At 39.5% G+C, this 25002-nt stretch overlaps 3 protein-coding genes across 6 annotated transcripts; all 3 read right to left on the reverse strand.

Moving 5' to 3' along the window:
- Window positions 1-35: 35 nt before the first annotated feature.
- On the reverse strand, window positions 36-14374 carry tbx19 (T-box transcription factor 19). 2 transcript variants are annotated; one of them, XM_067501128.1, is made up of 9 exons: window positions 12004-14374; window positions 8969-9252; window positions 6961-7237; window positions 3838-3972; window positions 3265-3326; window positions 2455-2513; window positions 2058-2216; window positions 1600-1750; window positions 36-1445 (listed from the first exon to the last, which is right to left on the reverse strand). In XM_067501128.1, the coding sequence occupies exons 2-9, from the start codon at window positions 9250-9252 to the stop codon at window positions 1280-1282; spliced, it is 1293 nt and encodes a 430-aa protein (XP_067357229.1). In that variant the 5' UTR covers window positions 12004-14374; the 3' UTR covers window positions 36-1279. The 2 variants fall into 2 exon arrangements, with proteins under 2 accessions (XP_067357229.1, XP_067357228.1); XM_067501127.1 differs by lacking the exon at window positions 12004-14374 and having other exon boundaries at window positions 8969-11101.
- Window positions 14375-14781: 407 nt separating this feature from the next.
- sft2d2b (SFT2 domain containing 2b) lies at window positions 14782-21330 on the reverse strand. 3 transcript variants are annotated; one of them, XM_067501219.1, is made up of 10 exons: window positions 21095-21330; window positions 20034-20123; window positions 19232-19293; window positions 19013-19123; window positions 18426-18511; window positions 17989-18070; window positions 17545-17580; window positions 17051-17109; window positions 16947-16976; window positions 14782-16535 (listed from the first exon to the last, which is right to left on the reverse strand). In XM_067501219.1, exons 2-10 carry the CDS (start codon window positions 20047-20049, stop codon window positions 16499-16501), a joined length of 519 nt encoding a protein of 172 aa, XP_067357320.1. In that variant the 5' UTR covers window positions 20050-20123; window positions 21095-21330; the 3' UTR covers window positions 14782-16498. The 3 variants fall into 3 exon arrangements, with proteins under 3 accessions (XP_067357320.1, XP_067357322.1, XP_067357321.1); XM_067501221.1 differs by lacking the exon at window positions 19013-19123; XM_067501220.1 differs by lacking the exons at window positions 19013-19123; window positions 19232-19293.
- A 666-nt stretch (window positions 21331-21996) lies between these two features.
- On the reverse strand, window positions 21997-24890 carry si:ch211-207l14.1 (uncharacterized). Its single transcript, XM_067501172.1, has 4 exons — window positions 24034-24890; window positions 23347-23571; window positions 23065-23163; window positions 21997-22486 (listed from the first exon to the last, which is right to left on the reverse strand). Exons 1-4 carry the CDS (start codon window positions 24313-24315, stop codon window positions 22379-22381), a joined length of 714 nt encoding a protein of 237 aa, XP_067357273.1. The 5' UTR covers window positions 24316-24890; the 3' UTR covers window positions 21997-22378.
- Between the last annotated feature and the right edge of the window lie 112 nt (window positions 24891-25002).

Here is a 25002-nt window from a genome sequence, read left to right on the forward strand (position 1 = left end):
TTTCCCCCTTCTCCTCTTTCTCTGTATACTCCAGTGCATCGCTCTTCTTCTTAAAAACATATTACGAGCCAACTGTACTTCAAATCTTTGACACAGAGCAGCCTCATCATTCATGCAGCAGCAGTTAAAACAACAACACAGCCAAAGAAGTACAACTGTAGAATTTAATTTAATGATTTGTTGTATGTCTTTGTTTGAACCAGTTACTTCTGCTTTTCTGTAACATCGAGGAATCAAGAGAAGACAGTGAACAAGCAACATGCAGGAGCTGAAACAATGAATAACACTGAACAGGACGCACCATTTTTAATTCTTAAGTGTAAACAAAAACGCAAATGTAGCAACTAACGTTTTTAAAGTAACATTCTTTATACTCAGAACAACTGGACTGTACAGATATATACATGTTTGAATAAAGACAGCATATGGATTTTTTTCTGCAGAAAATAACAGCTGTCATTCCACCCAGGACAGCAGGGAGTGCCATAACACTGACCAAATCAGAACAGACAGTAAGACGCAGTATAAGGACTGTTTGGCACATGCCTTGTCCATTTATTATCTTTGACACTAAATTATAAGTTATATTTACATGGAATAAATAGTACAGCTTGACTAGCCATTGATATACACTAAATGTAACCAGCATATTTTGCAAAATTTAATAGATTTAACATTTCTGAGCTTGGACTGTCTGTATAATTGAAACAGCTGAGCAGTCAGTGTTTTGACCTGTGGCCCCAGCTTAAGCTAAATCGAGGAAAAGACACAGATTTCACAAAACTACACATGGCAATGTTTTCTGAGTCTGGAAAGTCACTTTACAGCAAAGCTTAGGGCATGTCCTGAAACTTCCTAGAGTCCTTTCACTGGGCCAGAAATGCGATTAAGTCATCAGCCTGCTAGTCTGCGATGAATTACACTGTTCAATGATCGGATAACAATCAAGAGATGTAAGTAGCCAGTGATGTGTAAAATTACAGGAATCCTACTTGTAGACATCAGTAGTTTAAAAAGCTATTCAACATTTTAATAAATACTAGAAGATAAACACAGCCTGTGGTTACTACTAGCCACCATTATGCATTAGTAGCCTGCAGAATGGGCTAGTAGTAACCTATATGTTAGTAACCATTTGTAAATATAAATACACCAACACTTACAATGCAAGTTGCCATGAGGACGTACAAGCCACTGGTATTTACTAGATGCCACCAATAATACTTAATGGCCAGTGTGAATAATCTGTAGTTATCTGTTTAGCCAATCACATTTCTCCTCAGAAAGAGTGAGTCGGGCCTGGTGGCCATCCAGCACCACCCACTCGGCCATGATTAGCCGGCTGCATGAAATTCTCGCTGCTGATTGGTCCGTGCAGAGCGCTGCATGGCGAGTGAGTGGGGCTTAAATCACTGCAACCAACCGTCCACAGACAAGGGTACTGACTGAATAGAAAAATATAAAATATATGTATGCAATTAGATTAATATACATTGAATAAAAAAACCATTGGATTATTGGCCTTTCACAATTGGCTTACATGAATTTATTTTAGGTTATAGTTTAATTTACCATATAAGGCTGGTAACAGGGCCTCACCTGGAATTGTAAGGAGAAGGTTGTGATGAAGGAGCACTGCTGGTCAGAGGAACGGAGGTGGAGGAGGAAGAAGAGGAAGAGGAGGAGGCTGTGCGAGGCGAGGAGCTGCTCCAACCATCTGATAAAACCTGAACACCTTCAGACAGACAAACTGAACAGAAAATATGAAGAAATTACATTTTTATTTATATACAGAAGTACTTCTATTTATATAAATGTGTACTGTGTAATACTCTATGCATAGTATATAAACCCATGAGTACATATAACACTGCACAGGTATTTGAATGGACATATTTACATAAAAGTGACAAATAAAAACAAAGATTTTTTTTTGCTTTGCAAAAATATTACAATTATTCAAAGATATATTGTAGAAAAATACACGTTATAGAAGTAAATAAAATATAAAGACCTGTTCTAGTTGACTTCTCTAGCACACAAATACACACTCTTACCTGAGGAGTGTGAGCGATGTGGCAGGTAGGTGGTGGAGTAAGGTGTGTGTCGCCCAGGGCAGCCATGGTGTTTGTAACCGTGGTGATGATGTGACGTCAGCGGAAGGCTGCTGCCGTAACTGAAAGCCCCGCCTCCTCCAGGTGAGCACAGCGACCAACCTGACACAAAGACATGCGCAGTGAACACAACATCTTGATGTCTTATTTGATTAAGTCACACAAATTGTCAAATTGACACAGTTCAGCAGTTTTAATTTTTCACTTTTTCATGTTGTCCAGAACAGAAGCTTGTATGAGTCCGTGTTGTGGGTACAGACCTGCTGGAGCGTGAGCTGCTAAAAGGAACCCGGCATAAAACACCACATTATGGTACTTAAGTTTTTAGTTTTTGACTCACAGGGTTGAATCCCAACTCTGCTCTCCGATGACTCCGGTAAACCCCGTCCCCCTGGGTTCCTGAGGAGGACGAATCAAACACCATCAGGGAGCTACCTGTGTGTGTGTCGTTTCTGTTTCTGTCTCACTTGACACCATCTCTCCAAACGACTGAGACGGTGGAGCTCTGAGCATCTGATAATGACGCTCTAATCACCTGCTAATGCTAACTTCCTCTGGTATCCTGGTGAGAAATGCTAAGTGCTAAGTGTCTGCTGACCGACACCACTCTCATTCACTCAACTCAGGGTTTCTGCAGGGTTCAAATTTAACATGTTTTAATATCTCATAAACAGAATTATTACACGTTTAACAGCTACAATATGATGGAAAACAAAAAGGGGCCTAATGCTTCAAACTATTTATAAGTAAATAACTCGGTGTTACTGTTTCCAGGTGTTAAACCTAATGCAGCCTGAACTGATGCACAAACCAATTCAAAATCATGTAAATTAATTTCAAACTTTGTAAACGTGTAACATGAAATTGATCTCTTTGCAACTGTCTTGATCATTTCAAGGCAAATATTAGCTGTTTTTTATCGACATAATGTAAAGAATAAATAAGAACAAATAAGAATATAATAAGTAACGACCTGCGCTGCTACATTTGTGTGAATTCATGTGTTTTTCCCTTGATAAATAAATGGTTGGTTATCTTTAACTTGTTGACAAAAATAAAGAAATACACTTCAAATGATTTTGGTTCAAAATCTGGATTTTAAATGAGTTTGCGTCGTGTGTGAACTGATGTGCTGCGGTAAAGTTGTTACCTCTCTTTGGTGTCCAGGAAAGCTTTGGCGAACGGGTTGTATTTGATCTTCAGAGCCGTGATCTGCAGGCAAAAACACACAGCAAACATCTCAGAACTGCTCAGTCTGAATGTCACAGCACAGTTTCAGAGCTCAGGACTGACCGAGCCGTACTGCAACAAATTAAAGGAAATTACTTTTCAAATTTGTACTAAAGAAGAATGAAAACAACACACATAGAAACTAATGTATCCCATTTGTGCTTTCACATCTCTGGGATTTATACTATTTACTGTCACTGGGTTTATGTAATTTTGTCTCCTGAAAAAAGGGAAAGAAACAGAAACATTGTGTGATCTAATTAAAACCACGAACTGTAACCACTGGAACAATTTCAAATGATCACCAATACTAATGCTAAGGACGTGGAAGCACGGAAATATATATACTGGCCTACATAACTCAGAGTGTTGCGGTATAATTGCGAGACATTGAAACACAAATTCCTGTCTTTAACTTTTTAATGGAAGCATTTACCAAAGAGTTATATTCAAATAAAGTGACCCCAGAGTATTGCACTGCTGTGGTGTGTACCTCTTCGTTCTGGTAGGCAGTGACAGCAATGAACTGAGTTTCTTTGAAGGAAACGTTGGAAACCAGTCGATGACAAGAGCCAACACACACAATGTGGAGCTGAGGTTCGTACTTATGGAGGGAGTTTAACATGATCTGAAGAAACAAAGAGAAAGATCATGACATACCTGCTGTTTCTGTCCATTGTTTCCATCTGCACTTATTTCCTGCTCGTCATCAGTGTCAGCAGTATATATGTTCAAACCTCTCTACTCATTGGTTATTATTTCTGATAGCATTTAAACTTATTTGTATCTGTCTATAATCATTTACATCCAACCATCTGTACATTTTCTATACCCATCTTCACTCATCGATACCTGGACCTATCTACAACTATTCATACCTGTCATCTACCTGGTTTACCTGTTACCTGGTTTACCTATTGGCATCTGTCTGTACATGTTAATAGCTGATGTTACCAGTGTTTATTCCCACTTCAGCCCATTTGTTCCTGTCTCTACTTGTTCAAGCCCATCTATAGTATTTTATACCAGTATATACTGATTCTTACCCACTGACCCATCTGTCTCTATACTCATTAATATGACATATGTGTACCTGTGTACCCATATGTACTACTTCATCCCTGTTTTCATTTCAACCTGTTCAGTCTCATCCATGTATTTGTACCTTCATACCCATCAGTACCTGTTTATACCCTGTTTGAATCCATCCAAACGTGTTCATACAGTTTACTTGCTGTGTTCCTATATAACCATTACTAAATACCTAATAATACCTAGTCCAACCAATTTACAGTAAATATGTTGTTACCTAATTAAACAGTATGTGTCAGTACTTGTGGTCGTTTGTTCCCCTCTGTACCTGTTGATACTTGTCCGTACATGCTCGTACCCATCTACATATATTGATTCTTACCTGTCTAAACTTGCTTATACCTGCTTGTACTGACCGTTCATATACAGCATTACCCACACTACCTGTTTGTTCCCATCTGCAATACGGAGCACTTTCTAAAACAGATGCTGATGCCTAAACTCAGTTCAGAAAGTTTGAAAAGGCTGTTCTGTACTTTTAAGTCATTACAAAAAACAAAAATTAACTCCAGTGAGTCAGTGTGTCCGTCTGCAGGAGAGTTCATGGAGTGGAGCCATCTTTGTCTTTTGGCCCAAACACTTTTATCCATCTGTCTTTTCTCTCCATCAACCCCTCCACCCCCTCTTTTCCCCCTCGCTAACGAGCTCCAATTAACCAATCCGAGTTCTCCAGGCGGACACACAAAAACAAACTGTTTTCTATTCAGATTGAGAGGCTGACTTCACATCTGACCCCGGAGCTGCGTGTGTGTGTTTACCCTGGCAGTGCCCACATTAGCTGGAGTGTGTGGGGGCTCTTTTTGAATATAGTTTACCTCTCTCTCTCTCTCTCGTCCATCTGAAGCATGATGGGTAAATTAATTTCCCAGTAAAAAACATAATTACCATAATGTACAAATAATCTGAGCAATTATTTCATTATGGCTGAGCTCTCTGTTCCAACTCTGCATTACTGCCCAGTTTGTGTGTGTGTGTGTGTGTGTGTGTGTCATATTTGGACAAGGATAATGGGGTAAATATAAACAACATTATTGCCAATTTTGTAGTGCTGCATATGTGTGTGTGTGTGTGTGTGTGTGTGGGCCTCTCTGAGTGGTGAACGGCTCTCGACAGGAAGTGCATTAAACTGCTGCGGGCCAATTAAGAGCTGTTTTTCCCGTTCCCGTGGTTACGAGGTGGGGAAAAGGTGAAGTGAGCGAGGAGAGGGACTGAAGTGGCTAATTAGAGCCAGTAGTCTCTCGCCCACTCCAATACAATACAGAGGAGGAGAGAGACAAGAGAGGAAAAGACGGAGGGACGCTCTTGACATGGAGAGCAGGATAATGGACAGAAGAAGAACAAGAAGAATTAAAATAGGAAAAGGAGGATGAAAACAATGAGGAAGAGGAGCTTAAAGCAGGCAAAGAGTGAGACAAGAAAGAAAAAAGTTGAGTTAAGAAAAGTAGGAGAAAGAGAAGAAAAGATAGGAGACCAAAAGATGAAATAAAGAAGGTGCAAATTAATAGCAAATATGGGGAAAATTAAATCAATGGAAGGTAAATGTATTAAAAGAACAAATAAAGAATAACAACAGAACATAAATAGAAAAAGAAAAGCAAAGAATAGAAAAAGTAACAAAATAAAAGAACCAGAGTAAGAAAATCATTGTATGATTAAATGATGAATCATCGTCATTAATGTCCATTGAACCCTCGTGCTTCACACTTTGACACATGCCGACAAAGGACCGGCGTCGGTGCGACTGCCGTTTCCAGAACCACACTGTGTTTCAGGTGTCGATTTCCTCTGATTACGGTGAGCTTGAAGACTTTCACAGCATCGGACGTTCAGCATCTGCTCTGATAAGCAGTAGTTAAAAATGAAAAACACCAAAAACACGGAGCTGCTATTCCTTCGACTGAAAACTCAGAGTTTTAAAACAATGTACAGCTGAATTCTGTGGCAAACTGGTTGGACATGGAATAGAAAGACACAGACCTGAGAACACTGTAGTTAACACTGCACGTCAGGACAAAACACAACATGAAGTCCAGTGAACTCTTAGTTCACCTTCACAACTGAATCTGAGGCTCAGATCAGGAAACTGTATAAAACCCTTTGTAAAGCTCTCAGTGTTCCCAGGAGCACAGTGGTTCAAAAGTAATGTGGAATGGATGAAGTCTGGAACCATCAGGATCTTCGTAGACTTGGCTGTCAGAACTAACTGAGTAATGGGGGAAATGCACATGACACGTTGTTAGCGTGATGCTCAGTGGGGAATGATTACAGGAAAACAGCCACCACAGCCTGGATTTGTCTGTTTCAGGACAGAAAAGCTGGACTACGTGTGAGAGGAGCAGGGAGGTTTGAAGGGGGCCGAGTCTAACGAACATGTGATACACACAGGAATCAGCTGCTCTACAGCCTCATGCCTGCATCAGTCAAAACCTCCGGGTTTCTCTTCTATGAGTTTCTTCTTAATGCTTTGGGTTTTGTTTCCTTCGGTGTTGCACATAAACACAAAAATGTCTGGGTGTGAGTTTACCTGTCCTCCCCCGTTGACTTTGTTGGTGAGTTTGACTTTATTGAAGCTCACTGCTGCCTTCATCCAGTGAGCTCCGAAGTTTGGCGAGTCCGGGTGGATGTAGATGCCCCCGTGGCCCCGGCCCTCCCCGCGGCCCTCCGCTCGCCCGGCCGCCACCCACTCCCCGTTCACAAACTTCCAGCGGCAACTGTCGGCCGGCACAAAGTCCAGCAGGAAGGAGTACATGGAGCTGGGGTCCAGCCCGGACACGTTGACCTTCAGGACCGGGAACATACGGCTGCACAAAGAGACACGTGAAACGTACATTTTGATGACGGGTTTTACTTGATGGGGTTCTATTGCATCATTTCACTACATGCTGCAGTTTGTACTTTTACAATACTAATTATTATTAGTCATTCATTAATCTATAATTTAAGGTTATAATGTATTTAACCTATGGATTAATCTTCTGATTGTTTTTGAGGTAACATTGATGTAAGAAAAATAAAATAATTCGAGCCATTTTTTTATTATGTATCATACTAGAAACAACAGTTAGGGCTAAAGTGAAGCACAAAGATTTTCCGGCAGTGTGTTAAAGTACAACTTTACAACCTACTACTGTATGAGCATCTATGACCCAAATACTAATGTTGCCTGTAAGTTTTCATCCTGTTAAAGCTGCATTGCACACACACAGATCACTCTCCATCAGTAACAGCAGTTGAAGTGGCGTTCTGCAGGTGTAAATGGAGTGTTTTACCACCGCAGGGCACGACTGGTCAACACGCCTCGGCTCGGCCAAAAAAAAACCCAAAAACCACACACACACACAAACAGAGGCAGCGTTAACGGCTGCTATCGAGACTAATGAATAACCTTGGTTAATAGGATCACTGATCTGGAGTCAGCTTCAAACACAGACACACTGAATCACCACAGAGAGAGAAAATATCCAGAAAAAAAGTGTAAATGATTTTCGTGGGCCTCTAATCTGCATCAGCTGCAGGTTTTTAATAAATATTTTGTGGGATTACAACAAATTAATCACTTCATTCTGGAAATACTGTGGTCAAAATGTGGAGAAGATTGAAGAAGTTTGTTGCCGTATGCACAGACGTACAGCAGACTGGAATGTCGTAGCTCTGGGTCCACGGTGTAACAGAGATTCTCCCCTCACAAGATGACATCATTCATAATGAAGATTAAACAACACATCTTAATATGTCTATATGTGCAACCTAAACCATTTTGTGACTAGCAGATATCCAATAGCAGAGCAGGCTGTTCCGGAGCTTGTGTTCATGACTTGCAGATTGTTTGTGTCAGCTGCTGCTTTTCGGGTCACGTAGGAATTTTCGCTCTCTTCCGGTAGAAAGACATTTTGGGTCTCTGCACTCAGGTGGTTCACGTCAACAGTGACTCATGTTTTCAGCTCAAAGCATTTGGCAATGTTTTGACAAACGTGGACATAAACGCTGCCTCGTTCTTGCATGTTCACTTCCTCTAATCTTTCTGGGACTTTATAACCAAGTGTTTAGTACAGAGATACAGGACACACGTGCTGCTGCTGCTGTGATATTGTGATATATGTTGGAGGCTAACAACGGCGTGGAATATTCTCCAGTTTGGATTTCTGTTAAAGTATTATATTCCATTGTTCTGAGTGATTGACTCAAACAAATAGGTAGAGACTGTCTCAGCACTGGTCTTTTGATCAAACACTAAGTATTTCGTGACAAGTGCTCATGAGGGCGATTAAAGAAAGTAAAAATAGTCTGAAAATTGCACAGGTTGTAGTTTGTTAAAATAATTCTCATCTATCCCTAAGCTCAAAAGAAAAGTGTGACAGAACAGAGCTTTTTGGAAACAGTGAACAGTAAACAATGAGTATATTTTCCCCAAATGCTAAACTCATCCTTCACCAAGTGGCTTTGCTGTCTAAAGCTCAATCAAAGATCAGACATTGCTCCTCTTGGTCGTTCTGGACAACCGGGAGAGGACAAACAAATCTTCTGGTAGTTACCGTCCATTCTTGGTGACGATCATCTCGTTGGTGATGTGCTGAAACTTCCTCCACAGCTCAGCGTCCTCCAGTGTCACCCTCAGCTCCCTCTCCGTCGGGTCTCCCTTCTCCCGTCCGGCCTGCAGCTCGCTCTCCACTGCGCTGAGCAGCCGAGACATGCAGCGTTCGGCCGAGCCGGGGCTGCAAGCTGTCCCGTCGGTACGAACGGCGACAATTGAGGTGCCACCACCAACGGCCTGGTCTGCTGAGGACACTGAACCAGGCTCCCCTTCCTCCACCTTCATCTGGAGACAGAAACAAAGACACATCAACTGATGGACACTGTGGATCACAAGGCACACTATCAATGCCCTTTCAACTCCTTTTGACTCGCCCTTAACGATTAATTGTCCTAATAAAGAAGTTGTATTCAATTTAAATTAAACAGGACGCATCTTTAGTTTTCATTGGGGGAAAAGTCTGATAAACAATGGGGAAAGGTGGACACCTCTAACTGTTTACGTTACAATGAATAATCTAATTGCAACCTCCAAAAATGTGCAATCAGCATCTTTTGAAATGCCCAAAACAAGGGAGATCACTGTAAAGCTGACCCTAGGTAGCAAGTAATTTTAGTCCAGGACCAATGGTGTTTCATTCTGAAGAGGTTACTTTCTGAATTTAAAATCTAAACCAATTACATCCTTTTGTGTTTCTTGACGTCTTCAGATGGTCCAGTTTTGACGAAATATTTTGTCCTAATGATAAGTTTTCACTCAATCCGAACAGGAGAGTATCGCTTTAGTTTTGCTATATACCTTGTTAAAAAAAGTGTTAGTTTGTGGCAAATTGTTGCTCAGTCTCTCAGTTAATACTTGATTGGTTGTTTTTCAACGTTTTAAATTTCTCTTGAAATTTATCCCGACTTTGAAAGAACTGGCGTTTAAATATTAGTCAAGTGCATTTTCTTCACTGTCATTATAAAAAAACTGCAGTGGTCAGTGTCATCTGCATATAATTACACTTTACAAACAGCATCGCGTCTGGTGACATTGGTTAGTGTTTTTCATTTTGATGTATTAACAACTTCAGATTTATTCCAACACATCACTGTGATGATCAGACCTTTGCACTAAGCGAATATCTAATGCTGAGGATCATTTTCACTTGTTTCTGATGACATTAACTGAACATATTCACAGTGTCTGAGGCGCTGGGGAAAAGTAATAAAGTGTTTTCTGATCAATGGGTTGGACTTTGTCTAAGCATAACACAGCATTTCTGACCACAGTGGAAGAACTACAAGCACCAAAAATCAACTGGACATATTCTTCAGATCAAAGAGACATTAAATATCTGAGGCACAGACACACTGTCAGCATGAGCTTGCGAACATGGAAAGACAAAAACACTAAGATGTCTGTGTTTTTTAAATGTTCAGATGTTTTCATGATGATCTAAAAATTTTGCTCCTCTTAAAAGTGGGATAGTGGATCAAAATAACCCAGATTCATTCCTTCACTAGAGCATAAACTTCTACAAACAGTTTTTATTATTAACTTAAACTTATGTTTGGTTTTATTTGCAAGATTGTTTTTTCTCCATCCAATATATCCACACACATTTTGTCCAGAAAACAGCTGCTAGTTTTATTTTTAAACCATATTACGGTTTATTTCTATCGTCTTACTGCTTCAGTTTATTACTTGTGGTCGAGTTTGCATTGAAAACATAATTGTATTGTTTATTTCCTCACTAATTCTAAAAGAGATATTATTTAGAATATTATATGGTGCTTTTGCAGCTTTATTCTCAGTGACTGTAGAGTCATTAAAACAACAATATCTTATTCGTCCCTGATTATCAAAGCTGCATTACAATAACACTTTTAATTTAATAAGTAGCCGTTTGAGTAGCTCACGAAATTTCAAACATTTTGGCCTCTTTTCAAGACAAAGTGTGATGATGTTTCTATGTGTGTTGTGGTGGGATTTTTTTTTATTTAATTAATTCAAACAAGCTGTGGAAATGATTGAAGACAAGGCATAAAGGTGTTTGGGATAAAAGCTCTGATGGGGTTTACACTGTGTATGCAGCAACATAAAACATCTCACACACATATAAAACATTTATATCAGTCAATTAGTATTATTAAGATAAATGCATTATTCAGCATTTATGTTATATATATATATATATATATATATATATAAATTTTAATCAATTTAGAATTAATTAATATAAATTATGAAAAGTTGCTTTTGGCTTCACAAATTTAACATTTATTATTAATGTATTCTTAAAGTAATTATGAGAATCAGTACTAAATAATTATAAATAGTATTATGTACATGAACATTTCTTGCATAATCCTTTCAACAGTGTGTATTTAAACACTCCTGTAAAACATTAAAATGAAAAATTCTTAAACTCTTTAAAAAATAACTATCTTAAATCTTCACTTTTCAATAATCTTTTAATTTGTCTAAACCTGTTTTGGTAGAAAGCAAATAAAATCAAAACAAACACAATTCTACCTTTAATATTACCAAATATATAATAATTGACAAGAATTTTCCCATAAATATTATACTGCTAATTAGGTAATTAAATACATAATTATAGTCTCCTAGAGGTGGACGGAGCCAAGGGATTTTTTTTTTATATAATTCAGTGTGAAATATTAAATTGATGGTAATGACATAAAGAGGTGCAAAGAACATTTTGATAAAAATATCTATTAAGATCTATTAAACAAAAATAAATAATTTTAAATGTGCAAATAAACAAATACAGTAAAGGAACAAATATCAGTAATAAATAAAAACTAAAGTAAATGTAAAACAATACTATTAACATGCTTATTTATGAAGCACAATAAATCACGTTTGAGTGCTCACGTAAGTATTTCATCATGTGCAGTTCACTAAAACAATTCATATACCAATAATATATGCAATGCATTTCTACAGTTGCCTAAAATAATAATCAACAATCTTTTAGTAAATAACAATAAAAGTGCAGGTAAATGAAACAGCTGATGAAAGAAAACTTACCTGTGACACGCAGAACTGTGTTGAAAGGGTGAAATAATCCCTAAATAAAGTGTTAATTGAAATTAACCTAATAAATGATGGTAATGAATTAAGAGTTGACCAGCTTTGTGTTGGGAAGCTGCTCAGCCTGCAACTGAACACATGAGAAACAGAGGATTTCAGTCTGACTCTAGCTCACTCTACCCCCCTCTCTCTCTCTCTCTGACATAATTTACCCAGCTCCACCACTCAATTTCAATTTCACGGAGGCTTTTCTGGCCTGTAATTGTGATTTAAAAATGTGGGGCCACCTCAAATATTAAGTTACAAACAATGTTCAGTATTTAAAAGTCAGTGAATCAATACAAAGAGCGGCCTCAGGTCTTTCTGTAAAGGCTAATTTAATGGGCCCCGAAGGATCTGTCCATGCACGATGGATGTGCACGTTTCTTTTCATACTACAAGTGGGGGTGTGTACACGGACACGTCCATCCCCATGTGTGCTACTCTGAACAGTGGCAGCAATGAGCAGAAGCAGAAGAGCTACTTTGTTGTGTTTTACTGAACTGAAAAACAGCTTCACAAGACGTTTGAGCTGCAAGCGGACGTCTGAAGGGGACATGATAAAATTTACGTCACGGACACCACACCATTGGTCTTAGAGGAAAGAGTGAGCAGTTAAAATGTCCAAAGTGGAAAAGCCTGAATACACACTGCAGAAAACAGTCTCCAGAGGGGAAACGGTTTCATATGTATCATTTACATAATTAAGCAATTTGCTCTTTTTTGCTTAAGAATAATCTGAATTTTTTTTACTGAATGTTCAGAAGCTCATAAACAAATGAAAAAACATTTTAACATGAATGAGGAAAAGGGACCTTTTGATTTCCATATTAGATAAACCTGAAAACACGTGCTTCAAATTTTGATGCAAAACAAAAGAAACTTTTTCAAAAAGTTCATAAAAGTGTATAAATCTAAAAAGCAAGAAAAAAAAATCACAAACAGAAAGCTTGAAAAACTCAGGCAGAGGAGAGACATCTAAAAATGCAGGCCTTCAAAGGTCTGAAAATACCAGATCCAGATTGACCAGAAGTCGGGTCAGTATGTGATTTGCAGGTTATTACACAGTAATGAATTTAAGTTCAGTGATGTCAAGTACGGGGTAATAGAGGAGCCACATACTCAGTATCCAAAAGATTTGTAGCTTTTCTTTTCATAAAAACAACTGAGGCTGTGTGAATGTAATAAGATTTACAGACACAACGCAGACGACTTCATGTACAAGTCCGTGTTCAAATTTCCCAGTGTGTGACACTGAAGTTATATAGTCAGTCAGACGAGGCAGAGGGCAGAACGTCCTGCTGCAGATCCAAAAAGGTGCATTTGGTTCTGTAGGTTTCCCATCCACTTCAGAGGGTTTGTGTTTTATGTAGCAGGAATATTATTTTAGTCATTTTATGCCTTTATTGCATAGTGGACAGTGCAGAGAGACACAGAAAATCCAGTCATAGCGACAGGGCTGTGACATGCAACAAGAGGAAAACCTGCTACGCTGGAGCTGCACGGTAGGCGTCTTGAACTAGTCCAGCATCTGACGACCCCCCTTCTGCATCAGTTAAACCCAGCTACATCACAGTGGAAGAGGCAGCACAGCCGTCCATTCTTACGATAAACTACAGCTTACAGGAGCTGCGACGGGACACGACCATCCGTCCACTGATTGGACAGTTTGACTCTGTTTTTAATTGTCACTGTCCAGACTGAGGTGCAAAGATAGGGTCAAGATGTGGACTTGTAACTTCAGTGTCAGAAACACTTTGGGAATCTTGAGCCCCTAGTTTTACACAGTTTGCAGCTTGTCCTTTGGATAATCTATGAATAATATTTGGCAGCCAGAATGTCTATTATGCCCAAACTCGAGCTGTAAGAAGTATGAAATGAACAAAAAGGAAAGTAAGCGACATTGTTACAGAGCGAGAACGTTAGAGTTAGGTGAAGTTCGAGGCAGATGGAGGCATCAGAAAACACAGGAGTCTTCGAAATATGCTGATTTGACTGATCGGACTAATCCATTACTTTTTCACCAACCGGAGCAGGGTTTAAAAGAATGAGTGTGTACCTCTCTGCTGGAGGTTTAAATGTCATAAGACACTGCTGATGAAAAACAGCATAAGCTGTTCAGATCAGCATGTAATGGAGAATAGGTCAAATCCAAAACACTCTCACAGGGACATGCGATATCTGGACCGTGGCCACTGCCTTTAAAAGGAGGTGTGTGTGTGTGTGTGTGTGTGTTTTAATCAGCAGGTGGCGGAGGTGGAGATTACAGGCTTTAGAGACTTAACAGGCATCGAAGTGGGGGCACAAGCAAACGTCAGACAACCAGGTAACACACACACACACACACACAAAAAACCACACAAATGTGGGCAACAACTTTTAACTTTTTAAGAAATGAAATTCTATGTTGTGGTTACAATCTTTGTTTCTCCTGCAGCACGAGGGGCTGGTGAAAAAACACCGGAGAAGTCACAGCAGACCAGAACCCAGTCCGCTCTGAAAACTAACTCTTAATTCAATCTGAAAATGTGTCCAGAAGGAAGTTTTCACTTCATGAGTTCTTATATACAGACATATTTATTCAAATAATTACAGTGGATGCAGTGAAAACTGAAATACGAATGAAAACAGACAACAGACAGAGATCAGAGATTTAAAACAGAGAACACAGAAGTGAAATGTTTGACGTTGGTGTGAATAACTGTTTGTGAAAAGTCCCTTTAAAAAGTACTCAGACCATTTCACATTTTACTGCCTTGCAAGTTTGTATTGAAATGGAAAAAAAAAGCTGCAATTATTGCACATTAATCAGCACACAACAACACGATGTTTCGCAAACTTATTAAAAAAATGAAAACTAAATATAAATATTGTGCTTCACACCATTAGAGTTATTGTTTGTGGTGTCATGGAGAAAATAACTGAATTTTTAATCATTCATTGCATTTCTCAATAAATTAGCCAACCAGAAAAATGGGAAAGCAAAAGAGTGCGAGTACTTTCTAAAGTGCCTGTATGTGGACCACAAAACCTGACCTGGAGGTAAAAGTGCTAACGTTAAAAAGAAAGGACTGGACTAGCTGTCAAATCATTCTGTTTCCTTTCTCAGTCAGTTCTAGTTCACACTTTTTGACAAAAGAAAAAACACTTTAAAAAGTTTGGAATTTGCAAAAGCAGATTTATCAAATGTCCCAGAATTGTGCTGAAAACAATTGAAAAGACTTATAATGAAGCCTGTTACTTTTACTTTCTGCTCATAGGAAAGGGTGTGACGTCACCGCTGTATGAGATTGGAGTGATGTCTTTGGGTTTTTTAGCTTTTGATGATGAAATCCATTTATAGAATAAGATTAATGTTTACAGGCAAAACACAGGGGAAAGAAAATAACAATTGTTCAAATCCTTTCAGCTCTTTCCAAGCAGCGACTAAAACCATCAATGAATATCCGTGTAGAGCTCTGAAAACACATCAGTGAAAGGCCCCGCTCCACTTCATGAAAAGTGTGACCCAGGTATTTGTTTCAACGGTAGCTTGAAAACACACAGGACGACCATCGTTTCTGCACGTTCTCAGCATTCGAAGCGCCTTTAAATAAAACAGCCAGCTCACACACTTCATGAATGAGGGAGGGTCATCAGTGAAGTGGGGTGTTTCACTATTTTCTTTAATCACTTTCAGACAACTACATCCTATACAGAATCAGACTGGGGAATGTTTTAAGTCTTTTGAGTAGGGAGTTGTTGAAAATAGTATAAAATATTAAAATGACTGGCCTTAAAATCGGTTTTGTGATTATTACTTTTGGACAGTGATTGCATTGTGCTGTAATGTGACACTGATAAATAAGGTGACAGATGATTCGTTATTTCTACAGGCTTTGGCCGTGTAGAGAAACCACAGCAATGCAAAACTACTTTTGTTTGTATGTTTCAGCGCTAACAAGTTCTTATAAAGCACACGTCTGCATGGTTTCACCACAACCAAGTGCATGTGCTCTGTCAAAGGTGCTTCACAAACACAGATTATGTCTATTACAGCTTCTAACATACAGGAATAAAAAACATTAAAAAGAGACTACGTTCTTATTTTTAGATTAATAGCAGCCGCACTAGATCAACTGTGCAGCTGCAATAAAACACTAAAAATATAAATACTTTCTAAAGAAGCAGGATCAGGTGCACAAAGTTTTAGGTTCCTGACATTTCAGAGTGAATCTGGATGTGGTGTGAACCCAGGAACTGAATCCGGGTGGAACAAACAGGACACACCAATGATCAAAAGGCGCAAAGATAAAATATAAACCGCACAAGTAAAGAGAACTGCTCCCTGGGAAAACCAGTTCTTATGTGGGTTCAAGGTTGAGGTGTTTAAGGCCTCACTCACTGCTGATTGGATACAGACCAGGCAGTTCTGCCTCCTGACAGGCATGAGGTGACACAGACGGGGAGACGTCTATAAACACATTGAAAATAGTTTGATGACAGCGTCCCTGAAACACAGACAGAGGAGACATCAAACCTGTGATGGGAGTTTGGTTCAGATTTCTTTAAAACATCACGAGCTAAACAAAATGGATGAAAACCTATTGTCGCTATCTGTATTGAATACTTTGCCAAGGCAACGTATCACTACTAGCAGAGAGTTGTTCACTGCTCCACGTGAAGGAATTAAAGAAAAAAATGAAATGGAAGAAAAGCTAATGATGATTAAGTGTCTTTCTTGCTATGTTACAAAGGTTACGGGGGCAGAAAAAAAAGAACAACTTGAAAACAAAACAAAATACCCCTGATCCATCCAGAGAAAACATATCTGATTATTAAAGACCTGCGATGTGAAAGAAGCCCAACAATAATCGCAACATATCTTTGTGAGTACGGCCGTGTGTGTCTGTGTGCTTTACCTGGCAAAGGGGATGTAGGAAAGTCCGTACCTGTGATGAACAACAGCAGCAGTTAGACAGGTAAAACACACAGGAACAGGAAGATATAGGTATGTGTATTTTACCAGGTGAAGGCCAGAAACTGAAGGATACAGAACAGCAGAGCGAGGCCGTTATTCTTCCACTGGAGAGACAAACATAAAAAGTCATGGGAAGTGTAATTTACAGTAACCAGTAAAAAAACAGGGTGAAACCACAAAGGAGAAATGATAATACTAATATGTAAAATACAACTACAGCACCACTGCACATGGTCAAACAGAACAGTAAACTAAACTCTGACAGACACGTCACTGTTCTCTCCTCTAACATTCAGATTAAACTCTTTCAGTAAAGCTCTGCTCAACAATATAATTAAGTTAATGACACACTTTTAAATTTCACATTGTGTCTAGTATGATCTTAACTTTCACCTAAATCTTTACCGAACATCACAACTTTAGATATAGTGCCTCTTTAAAAATATACACAATTATTTTTTAAAATAAGTAAATCTGACACAGATTCGTCCATCGCGTAGGCAATTTGTAATTATAATTTGGGGGTTTGTGTTTCTCACCCAGAAAGCAGCACACAACGTCAAGGCCAGACAGACCTGCAGAGATACAGAGAAACAAAGTTCAAACCTGCGCTTGGTGGACAGACTTCAACATAAGAACTTCCGATCTTTGCAGTTTTTTGCACTGCATATTGTAAGATATAAAATAAAATGACTAATAAGACAACAGTAACTGTTATAAAACACAGCTGGGATCAGGATTTTTACCTGACATGGCATAAAGCTTTGTATATGTCAATAAAACCACTAGACCGGAGGAATTACAAGATGTGACTATGGGCAAAATTGCATTTGACTCCACACACACTGAAAACAAATACATTTGAAAAGAAGTAATGCAAATAAAAAGAAAAAGGAGTAAAACTATTTGCTGGATTGACTGCAGCAGCTGTGGACCTGTGTGATTCTGAGAGCCATGGGACTGTGTTACGTGTTTGTTCTCACCATCATAATGACTGTGGCGAACGCTCGCTCTTTAGCACACATGCTCTTCAGCTGCCTCAATGGGCCGACCAGGAACATGGTGCTGAAGTCACATTAAAAACAGAAAACTTCGAGGTTAAAAGTTCAGAATGACACCAGTGGAGTGAAATTTCACAAAAATACCTTAAGAAAGACACTGATGTCCACCACTAGAGGGTGATGTTTCCTTTCTCAAAAACAAAGTACAACCCACTAAACCCAACGCAAACCCTGAAGGGATAATGGGCAATAGTTCCTCCAAAAGAGCTGGTGTAGGACTTTTCTAATGATCAGTGTGATCAGGAAAACAATCAGCAACTGTCCAAACCTTCTACTGACACTGTTTGACCTGGTTCAGCCTGAGTCTGTTTCTTTGTGGTTTTAAGACTGGGTCAGCCTACATCAGTTCTGGTTGGTACCTGGCCAAAGCAAAGAGGTTTCCCACGGTATAGAGGACAGCAAAAACTGCAAGACCAGCACCTGGAATCCACAGCATACCGGTACCCTGAAAACACAGAGCAAGCAGTTACCATGGGTACAACCATGCGTAATAGAGGCAGGTGGTTACCAAAGACAGACAGACTCTCTCTCTCATTCACACACACACACACACACACACACAAAGTAAACTTGATAGTCAAACTGTTACCTTAGATACCAAAAGAGACTGTTACCATGGACTTGACTGGACAAAGAGAAAAGATTGACAAACTGACAGCAACACAAAGTATCTCCATGGAAACAGACTGCAATAAGAAGAATAGAAATCAAGACACCCACTGTGGTTACAGTCAGAAAGAATTAGCCACTACAATGAAAAAAAACATGCAATAGACATGTGGAATGGACAGACAGGTTGTTACCATGGACACATACAAAATGCTTCAGGATGTTGTCAAAGAAACAAAAGGCAACATTGGACAAGCTGTTACCAACAGTAACAAAAAGAGGAGAACAGACACACAGGCTACTAACAGGGATGCAGACAGAAAAAAAAGTCTGTTACCATAACAACAGTCCAGAAGACAGACAGACTGTACATCCAGATAGAAAACAAACCAATGCAGGCTGTTGCCATAGAATCGGAGAAGAGCATTGACAGAAAGGGGGGATGTTCCTATTGAAATAAAGGATAGGATAAACTAACATGCAGTTACCAAGGATACAGAAGAGAAGACAAGACAGTTTGTCAATATAGAATCAGACAGAAAAGACAGACTGTTACCTTGGAAGCAAAGACAGGCTCTTGGCATGGACACAGACAGAAAAAGCAAGACAGGTCTGTCACTGCAGAAACAAATGCGAAAGGCAGAAGAGAGTAGCAGGTGGTTACTATGTATCAGGACAGGAAGTCTTACACAGACAGACAAGACAAAGATGGTGTGGAGATACAAGCTGTGTCTCAATTCAGGAACTGGATCCTTTGAAGGCTGTATGTGAAGAGCAGCTGTGTCACGCCATAGCACGCCGGCCCTTTTCTAAGGCTCCTTGGCCAACAAAAGCAGCCTACCTCTTCCCCGGCAACCACAGAGCACGAAAAGCTTTTAGGCCCAACATCCCACAATCCTTTAAACGTGTTAGTTGGCTAGTTAGCTTTGCTATGCTAAGAAAGCAAAGAGGCAACTTTTATAAAATGGGTAAATCACATAACACGTGGCTAGCTGCTAACTAAGCCGCGACGCTGCCTGTATCTAATTGGTAACGACTGGTGAATAGAAAAAACATCCACAAACCAGATTGTCTCCTTTTCATTTGGCCTTTGCTGTCTATGTGACAACATCACTATTAGAGACAGCGTAGTCTGCGTCCTTGAAGGTTGCAGACCCTGAATTGAGACACAGCTACAGAGTGTTGCCATAAAGGCGATGGTGGGTAACCAGAGTAACAGTGCACACAGGGCTGCTGCCATTAAACCCAAAGATAGTCTGTAAGCAGACGAGTGTTGTGTGACTACAGATATATTGTGTTGCAATAGAAACAGGCAAAAGCAGTGTAGAGCATATGACATGCGGAGCATCAAGACTCACCAGGATGGAGCAACATCCTCCCAGAATGAAGCAGATCAGGAAACCTTTTAACCTTGTCCCCCAGGACAGCGTTGATGCCTGATTGGCTCTCTGCAGGCACACACAGAAATATGATTTTAACATAAAGAAGATTTGTGGCTCTACAGGCTGATTTTAGTTTTTTTATTAATAAACATAAATAACTGAAAAAGCAGTACCTATCAATTAGCAACCAATGGAAAAATGTTCCACAGCTTTTGTAATTATATGAATAATACAGTTATACATGTACCAGTGATTTAGTGAGACAGACCCTGAACTAAGTAACGTTAGAAATATATATTGTCTGTAGCATTGTGGCTTGTTATGACTTATGTCATAAGCTGTCTTGTTTTTGCTAAGTGGCGATTTCCTCGGGGGGATTAGTAATGTTATTCATCCACCTGCCCAGCAGGTACGTACAGCCCTAATTAAAGATGGAACGCTGAGAGATTCCTTCAGGCTAAAGAAAATATTGATTGACCGAGTGCAATCACACTGAGAAAGAAGAGCAGAGCTGACAAAGAAACACAAAGAAAGTGTTAATAAAAAGTACAAACACATCGTAGAGCAGTACTGCAGTTTGCTGGATAACAAGACATAACTGTAGACTGGTTAATATCAACCTCATTACTCTTCACTTTTGCAGAAATAAAATGAATAAATAGCAATAAAAGTTACTTTAAAAAATAATTCAAACAAGCACTGAGAAAGGAAGGTGTTATAATGTCAAATAAAGGCATTTGCTTTCTCTCTTACTCCTTTTAAAGATACTTCATTGTTAATAACAGTAGAAATGTGGAAATAAGAAAGACACAGTGATTAATTACAATATTGATGCACGTTGAAAACTATGAGTTGTGTAGATTTAATAACATGAACGCTGTTTCACAATGTGGCTGGTTCAACATGTGATAACTTGATTTATAGTTAGTAAAGACCGTGTAGTTATTTTGGTTTTTCAGTGAATATTTTCCTCACGATGAGCTGAAACACAGCAGCCAACATGCTAACAACAACAACACATGCTAGCTGCCGTTCACCTCCAGTATCCCCGTCCCGTCCGCGTTCCCATCGTCCTGACCGCTCAGCACCTTCTTTAACTTATCCATAAACCCCCGTTTTCTGTTTGATAAGCGCTCAGAGGAGTGGAAGAGTGACGCGAAGCTTCCCAGGTGCCTGTAGTTTCAGGTGGAGCGGCAGTTGGTGATTGTTGGGTGGAGAAGTTGAAGAGAATGAAGCAGCGCTTCAACAGGTGCAGCACTTCCGCCTGCAGTACCGCCTCTGACCACAGCTGGAGCAGAGGAGGCGCTGTTTCCCAGATTAAACCAGAGGTAACGCAGAGGTGTTCGCACGCATCACTAGCAGGAGTACTGCAATATTTAAGTACGTTAGAGGTCCCCAGAGGATTCACATTTTGTTTTTGAATTAAAAATAACCGAAAATAGCGGAAAAATGTCCCCAATGACACCAAGGCCCCAAAATGTGTGTGTGTCTCGCTATGTGTGTTTGTTTAGTTTTTTTTTAGAGACAAACATTGTATGAAAAATAAAACCACAAACGTGTGTGGTCATTTTCTATCTCTATCAGTCTGGAGGTTCTACATTGGACACAAGCTTTGTGTTGGCTTTTGTGTTTTCGTGGTGATTTTTACATTTTTCAGGGGTTGTTTTGTGTCTTTGTTGTGTTTGCTCTGAGCTGAAAACCTCCATCATCTTTAAGTTTACTAAGTTTAGCCTGTCTTTCATATCAGCTGTTCTTCTTGTCATTTTAGCATGTTGGGCTGAATGTTGTTGTCTGTGCTGTTGCACTGTGAGCTCAACAAAGCAACGTTCGTTTTTATGTCAGTCAAGTTAATTAGATTAAGGTGTTTTATTTAAAGGTAATTAGATTAAATGTTTCGATTAAAGACACTCCACACCCCCTTTGGTCTGCTCAGCCCGGAGTTGGTTTATCAAGTGTTGTGGGATAATAAGTACAAGTTAGTGTATTGTGTACACACATTTTTCTGCAGCAGTAATATTGTGAGTACGTTAAATAATCATTTGTTGAAGATACTTATAATCATGGTCCTGGATTACAATTTACTAACATTAGTGGTACAGTTTTCTACTGTGGTGTTAATCTTTACCCAAGGATTTTAATACATTTTCCATTATTGTTACAATAAACATTGATTACAAATCAAAACCCAAACAGCTGTGCAGATTCACATACACACTGGATTTAGTTTTTTGTTGATCACAATAATTTTGAAATTCAGAATTGTCACAGTGCTTTAGCTTTAATGTGAGTCTGAAGGATGTGGCTCTCCTCTCCTTGTGGTCCTAGGGGACCTCGATCCTGGTTGAGCTCCAGTAGACAGGCTTTGGCATGGACACCTGAACGTGACACGTAGGACAGGACTGTTTCCTCCAAAGCCACGCTTCTATACACTGCACACACAGCAAAAAAGTCAGTTTCGATTTGTAATTTGATAAACACCAAATGGATAAAAAGAAAACGTGCTGTGATTTTAATGGAGCCCAAATTTTTTTAAATCTGTTCTTCATAAGAAGAGATGCAGATACCACTTCATGCATTCACTCCAAAATGTCTGAAAACATCTAAAATATGGCAAGATGTATGTAGACAGAGAAGGCAAATAAAATCATGACACTGAAATAAATGTAGACAAGAGGAGAGACCTCTTTTGATGAACCACATGCTTCCATAGCAACAAAGATTACACAACATCCAATTTCTTTACAATAAAAGCTTCACTGTGGTACAGAATACATTCTCTTGTAGAATAAAAACTGAAAAAAATGAGTGTCTTCCTCCACAACAGCAGCCAATGTAACTCCACAAATGGATTAAAATCTCACAGAGCTCATTAATAATAATAATTGAAAAATGACAAACAAATATCACTAAATCAATCCAAAAAGAGACAAAAACCTCAAAGAAGAGGTGTCACATTTGGATGAAAACATACTATTGTCGACTTAATATATTTATTAGTGCGTGTTACCTCTCTGTGGAAGGTGTGTGTGCACTGCAGCTGTCTGGTGCTGCCGGCCTCTCGTTTTAAGTTGTTATGGCAGATAAGACACACACGGTCTGCATCGCTCTGCAATACACAAATACATAGATCTTAGAGGTTCTGAAAACACATTCATTTACATCTTTGGCTGGTTTCAGCTACGTAGTATTAAACAATTTTAAGTGTCTTGAGAATCACTCTCAAAAACTGCTCAGTCTGTAAACTGTGCTTTAAAAACATCTCCCTTACATACACATCGTTTTTACCCACCAGAGACATGACGTTACGTCTCCTGAACTGCGCTTGCCCCTCAGGTGGCTGGAGCTCTGGGATTGTTGGTACGAGGTAGGGTCTTCGCTCAAGGGGTGAAGCGGGAACCTCCTGTGCAGATGAAAGGAGGCGGCGGGAAGAGGAGCGACGAAGCAAAGCTCTTGCTGTCACTGGAGCCTGGGTGGAAGAGCGGAGGTGGAAAAGCTGCATGGACGAGAGAGTGGACTGGACAGAGACAGGGAGACGGAGAGACTAGCTGATCTTCTGGTTGACAGCAGTCAACAATTATTAACAATTATTAACAATTATTTGGTCAACACTGGTTATAGAAACCAATCAGCTCAACACCAGTCATGTAACCGTAATACTATACTGTGATTTTGACGGTAAAGTTCATCTTTATGCAGATGATAACGTCTCATACTGCACCATCCTATCTGTAGTAGCTACTAGGTAGTTTTGACCCAGACAAGCTTTTTTTACGGTTATATTAACTGTACAATAACTACATTTTCTTTTTTGTGTGTCTGGTCCACAGAACTTATGACCCATAACACTTCTTAAGAGGCCATTTACACAAGTAGAATTTGGCTGGTACTATAGTGAGCCTTTAACTTTAATTGTTAAAGTGCTAAATGATCAATACACAGTGAGTTTAAGACCAACACTGCTGCTGATTTGTCTTACCAGACCAGGTAGTGACGCCCGACGGTCAGTCCTCATTTGCACGGCTGCCTCTGAACTGCTTCTGCTTTCAGCTTGTTCTCCTTCTGACTCCCCTTCCTCCTTCTCTTCTTCACCAATATCCGTCCGCTGCTTCCCTTCTCTGTACCACTGCATCCAGGCACTAAAGACCCCAGCATCTTCATCATCAACTTCCTCTTTCACCACCTTTTCCTGGTCTGCTCTAAGAGGGCTTGGTTCTTTTGCATCTAAAAACACTTCACCATCTTCTTGGTCTGAATCCATTGTGTAGATATGTGTATGTTTATGGAACTGATTATCCTTCTATTCTTTTCTGTGCTGTTCTATGTTACAACTCCCAAGTTATAAACTACAGCCAGGCTTTGTTTCAACTATGCAGGATTAAAATGGGAAATTACACTGAGGTAAAATTATACCTTAAATATAAACGTAAAAATACCTAATTACTCAGGAGCCAAGTTGGAAGTAGTTTCGGTCAGTTAGCAGTTGGCAGTCTGGCAGTGTGAGAGGCAGATAGCAGGGAGACTCTGAGGGACTGATGGATGTGTGGATTATTAGAGCAACAGATCCACAGATTCATTCTTGACTGTCGATTTCTTCCTGCTGCCTTTGGATCCAGGGAAATAAAAAATTAATCCTCCAAAATGTCCTCCTGAGCTTCCACATTCACTTTTCATCCACTGATTCTTTGCGTCCTTCTCCACCTCCTCCTTATTCTTCTTCGTGTTGCTTTTTCTTTCTTGTCTTCTGTGCTGCCTGTTAATCCACTTAAGAAAGAAGTGGGGAGCAGTGAGGAGATAACAACTGGCTTACTGTAACTGTGTCAACCAGGTGAGAGGTGAGACTGTGAAGAGAGAAGCAAATCAGTGGTCAGGTGCAGCCACTTTGTTGATCCAACCTTCAGGTTAATAGGTTAACTTAGTAATTGAGCTCCTAAATTTGGCTTGTGGG

The sequence above is a fragment of the Channa argus genome, chromosome 4, assembly GCF_033026475.1.
Source record: "Channa argus isolate prfri chromosome 4, Channa argus male v1.0, whole genome shotgun sequence".
NCBI lineage: Eukaryota > Metazoa > Chordata > Actinopteri > Anabantiformes > Channidae > Channa > Channa argus.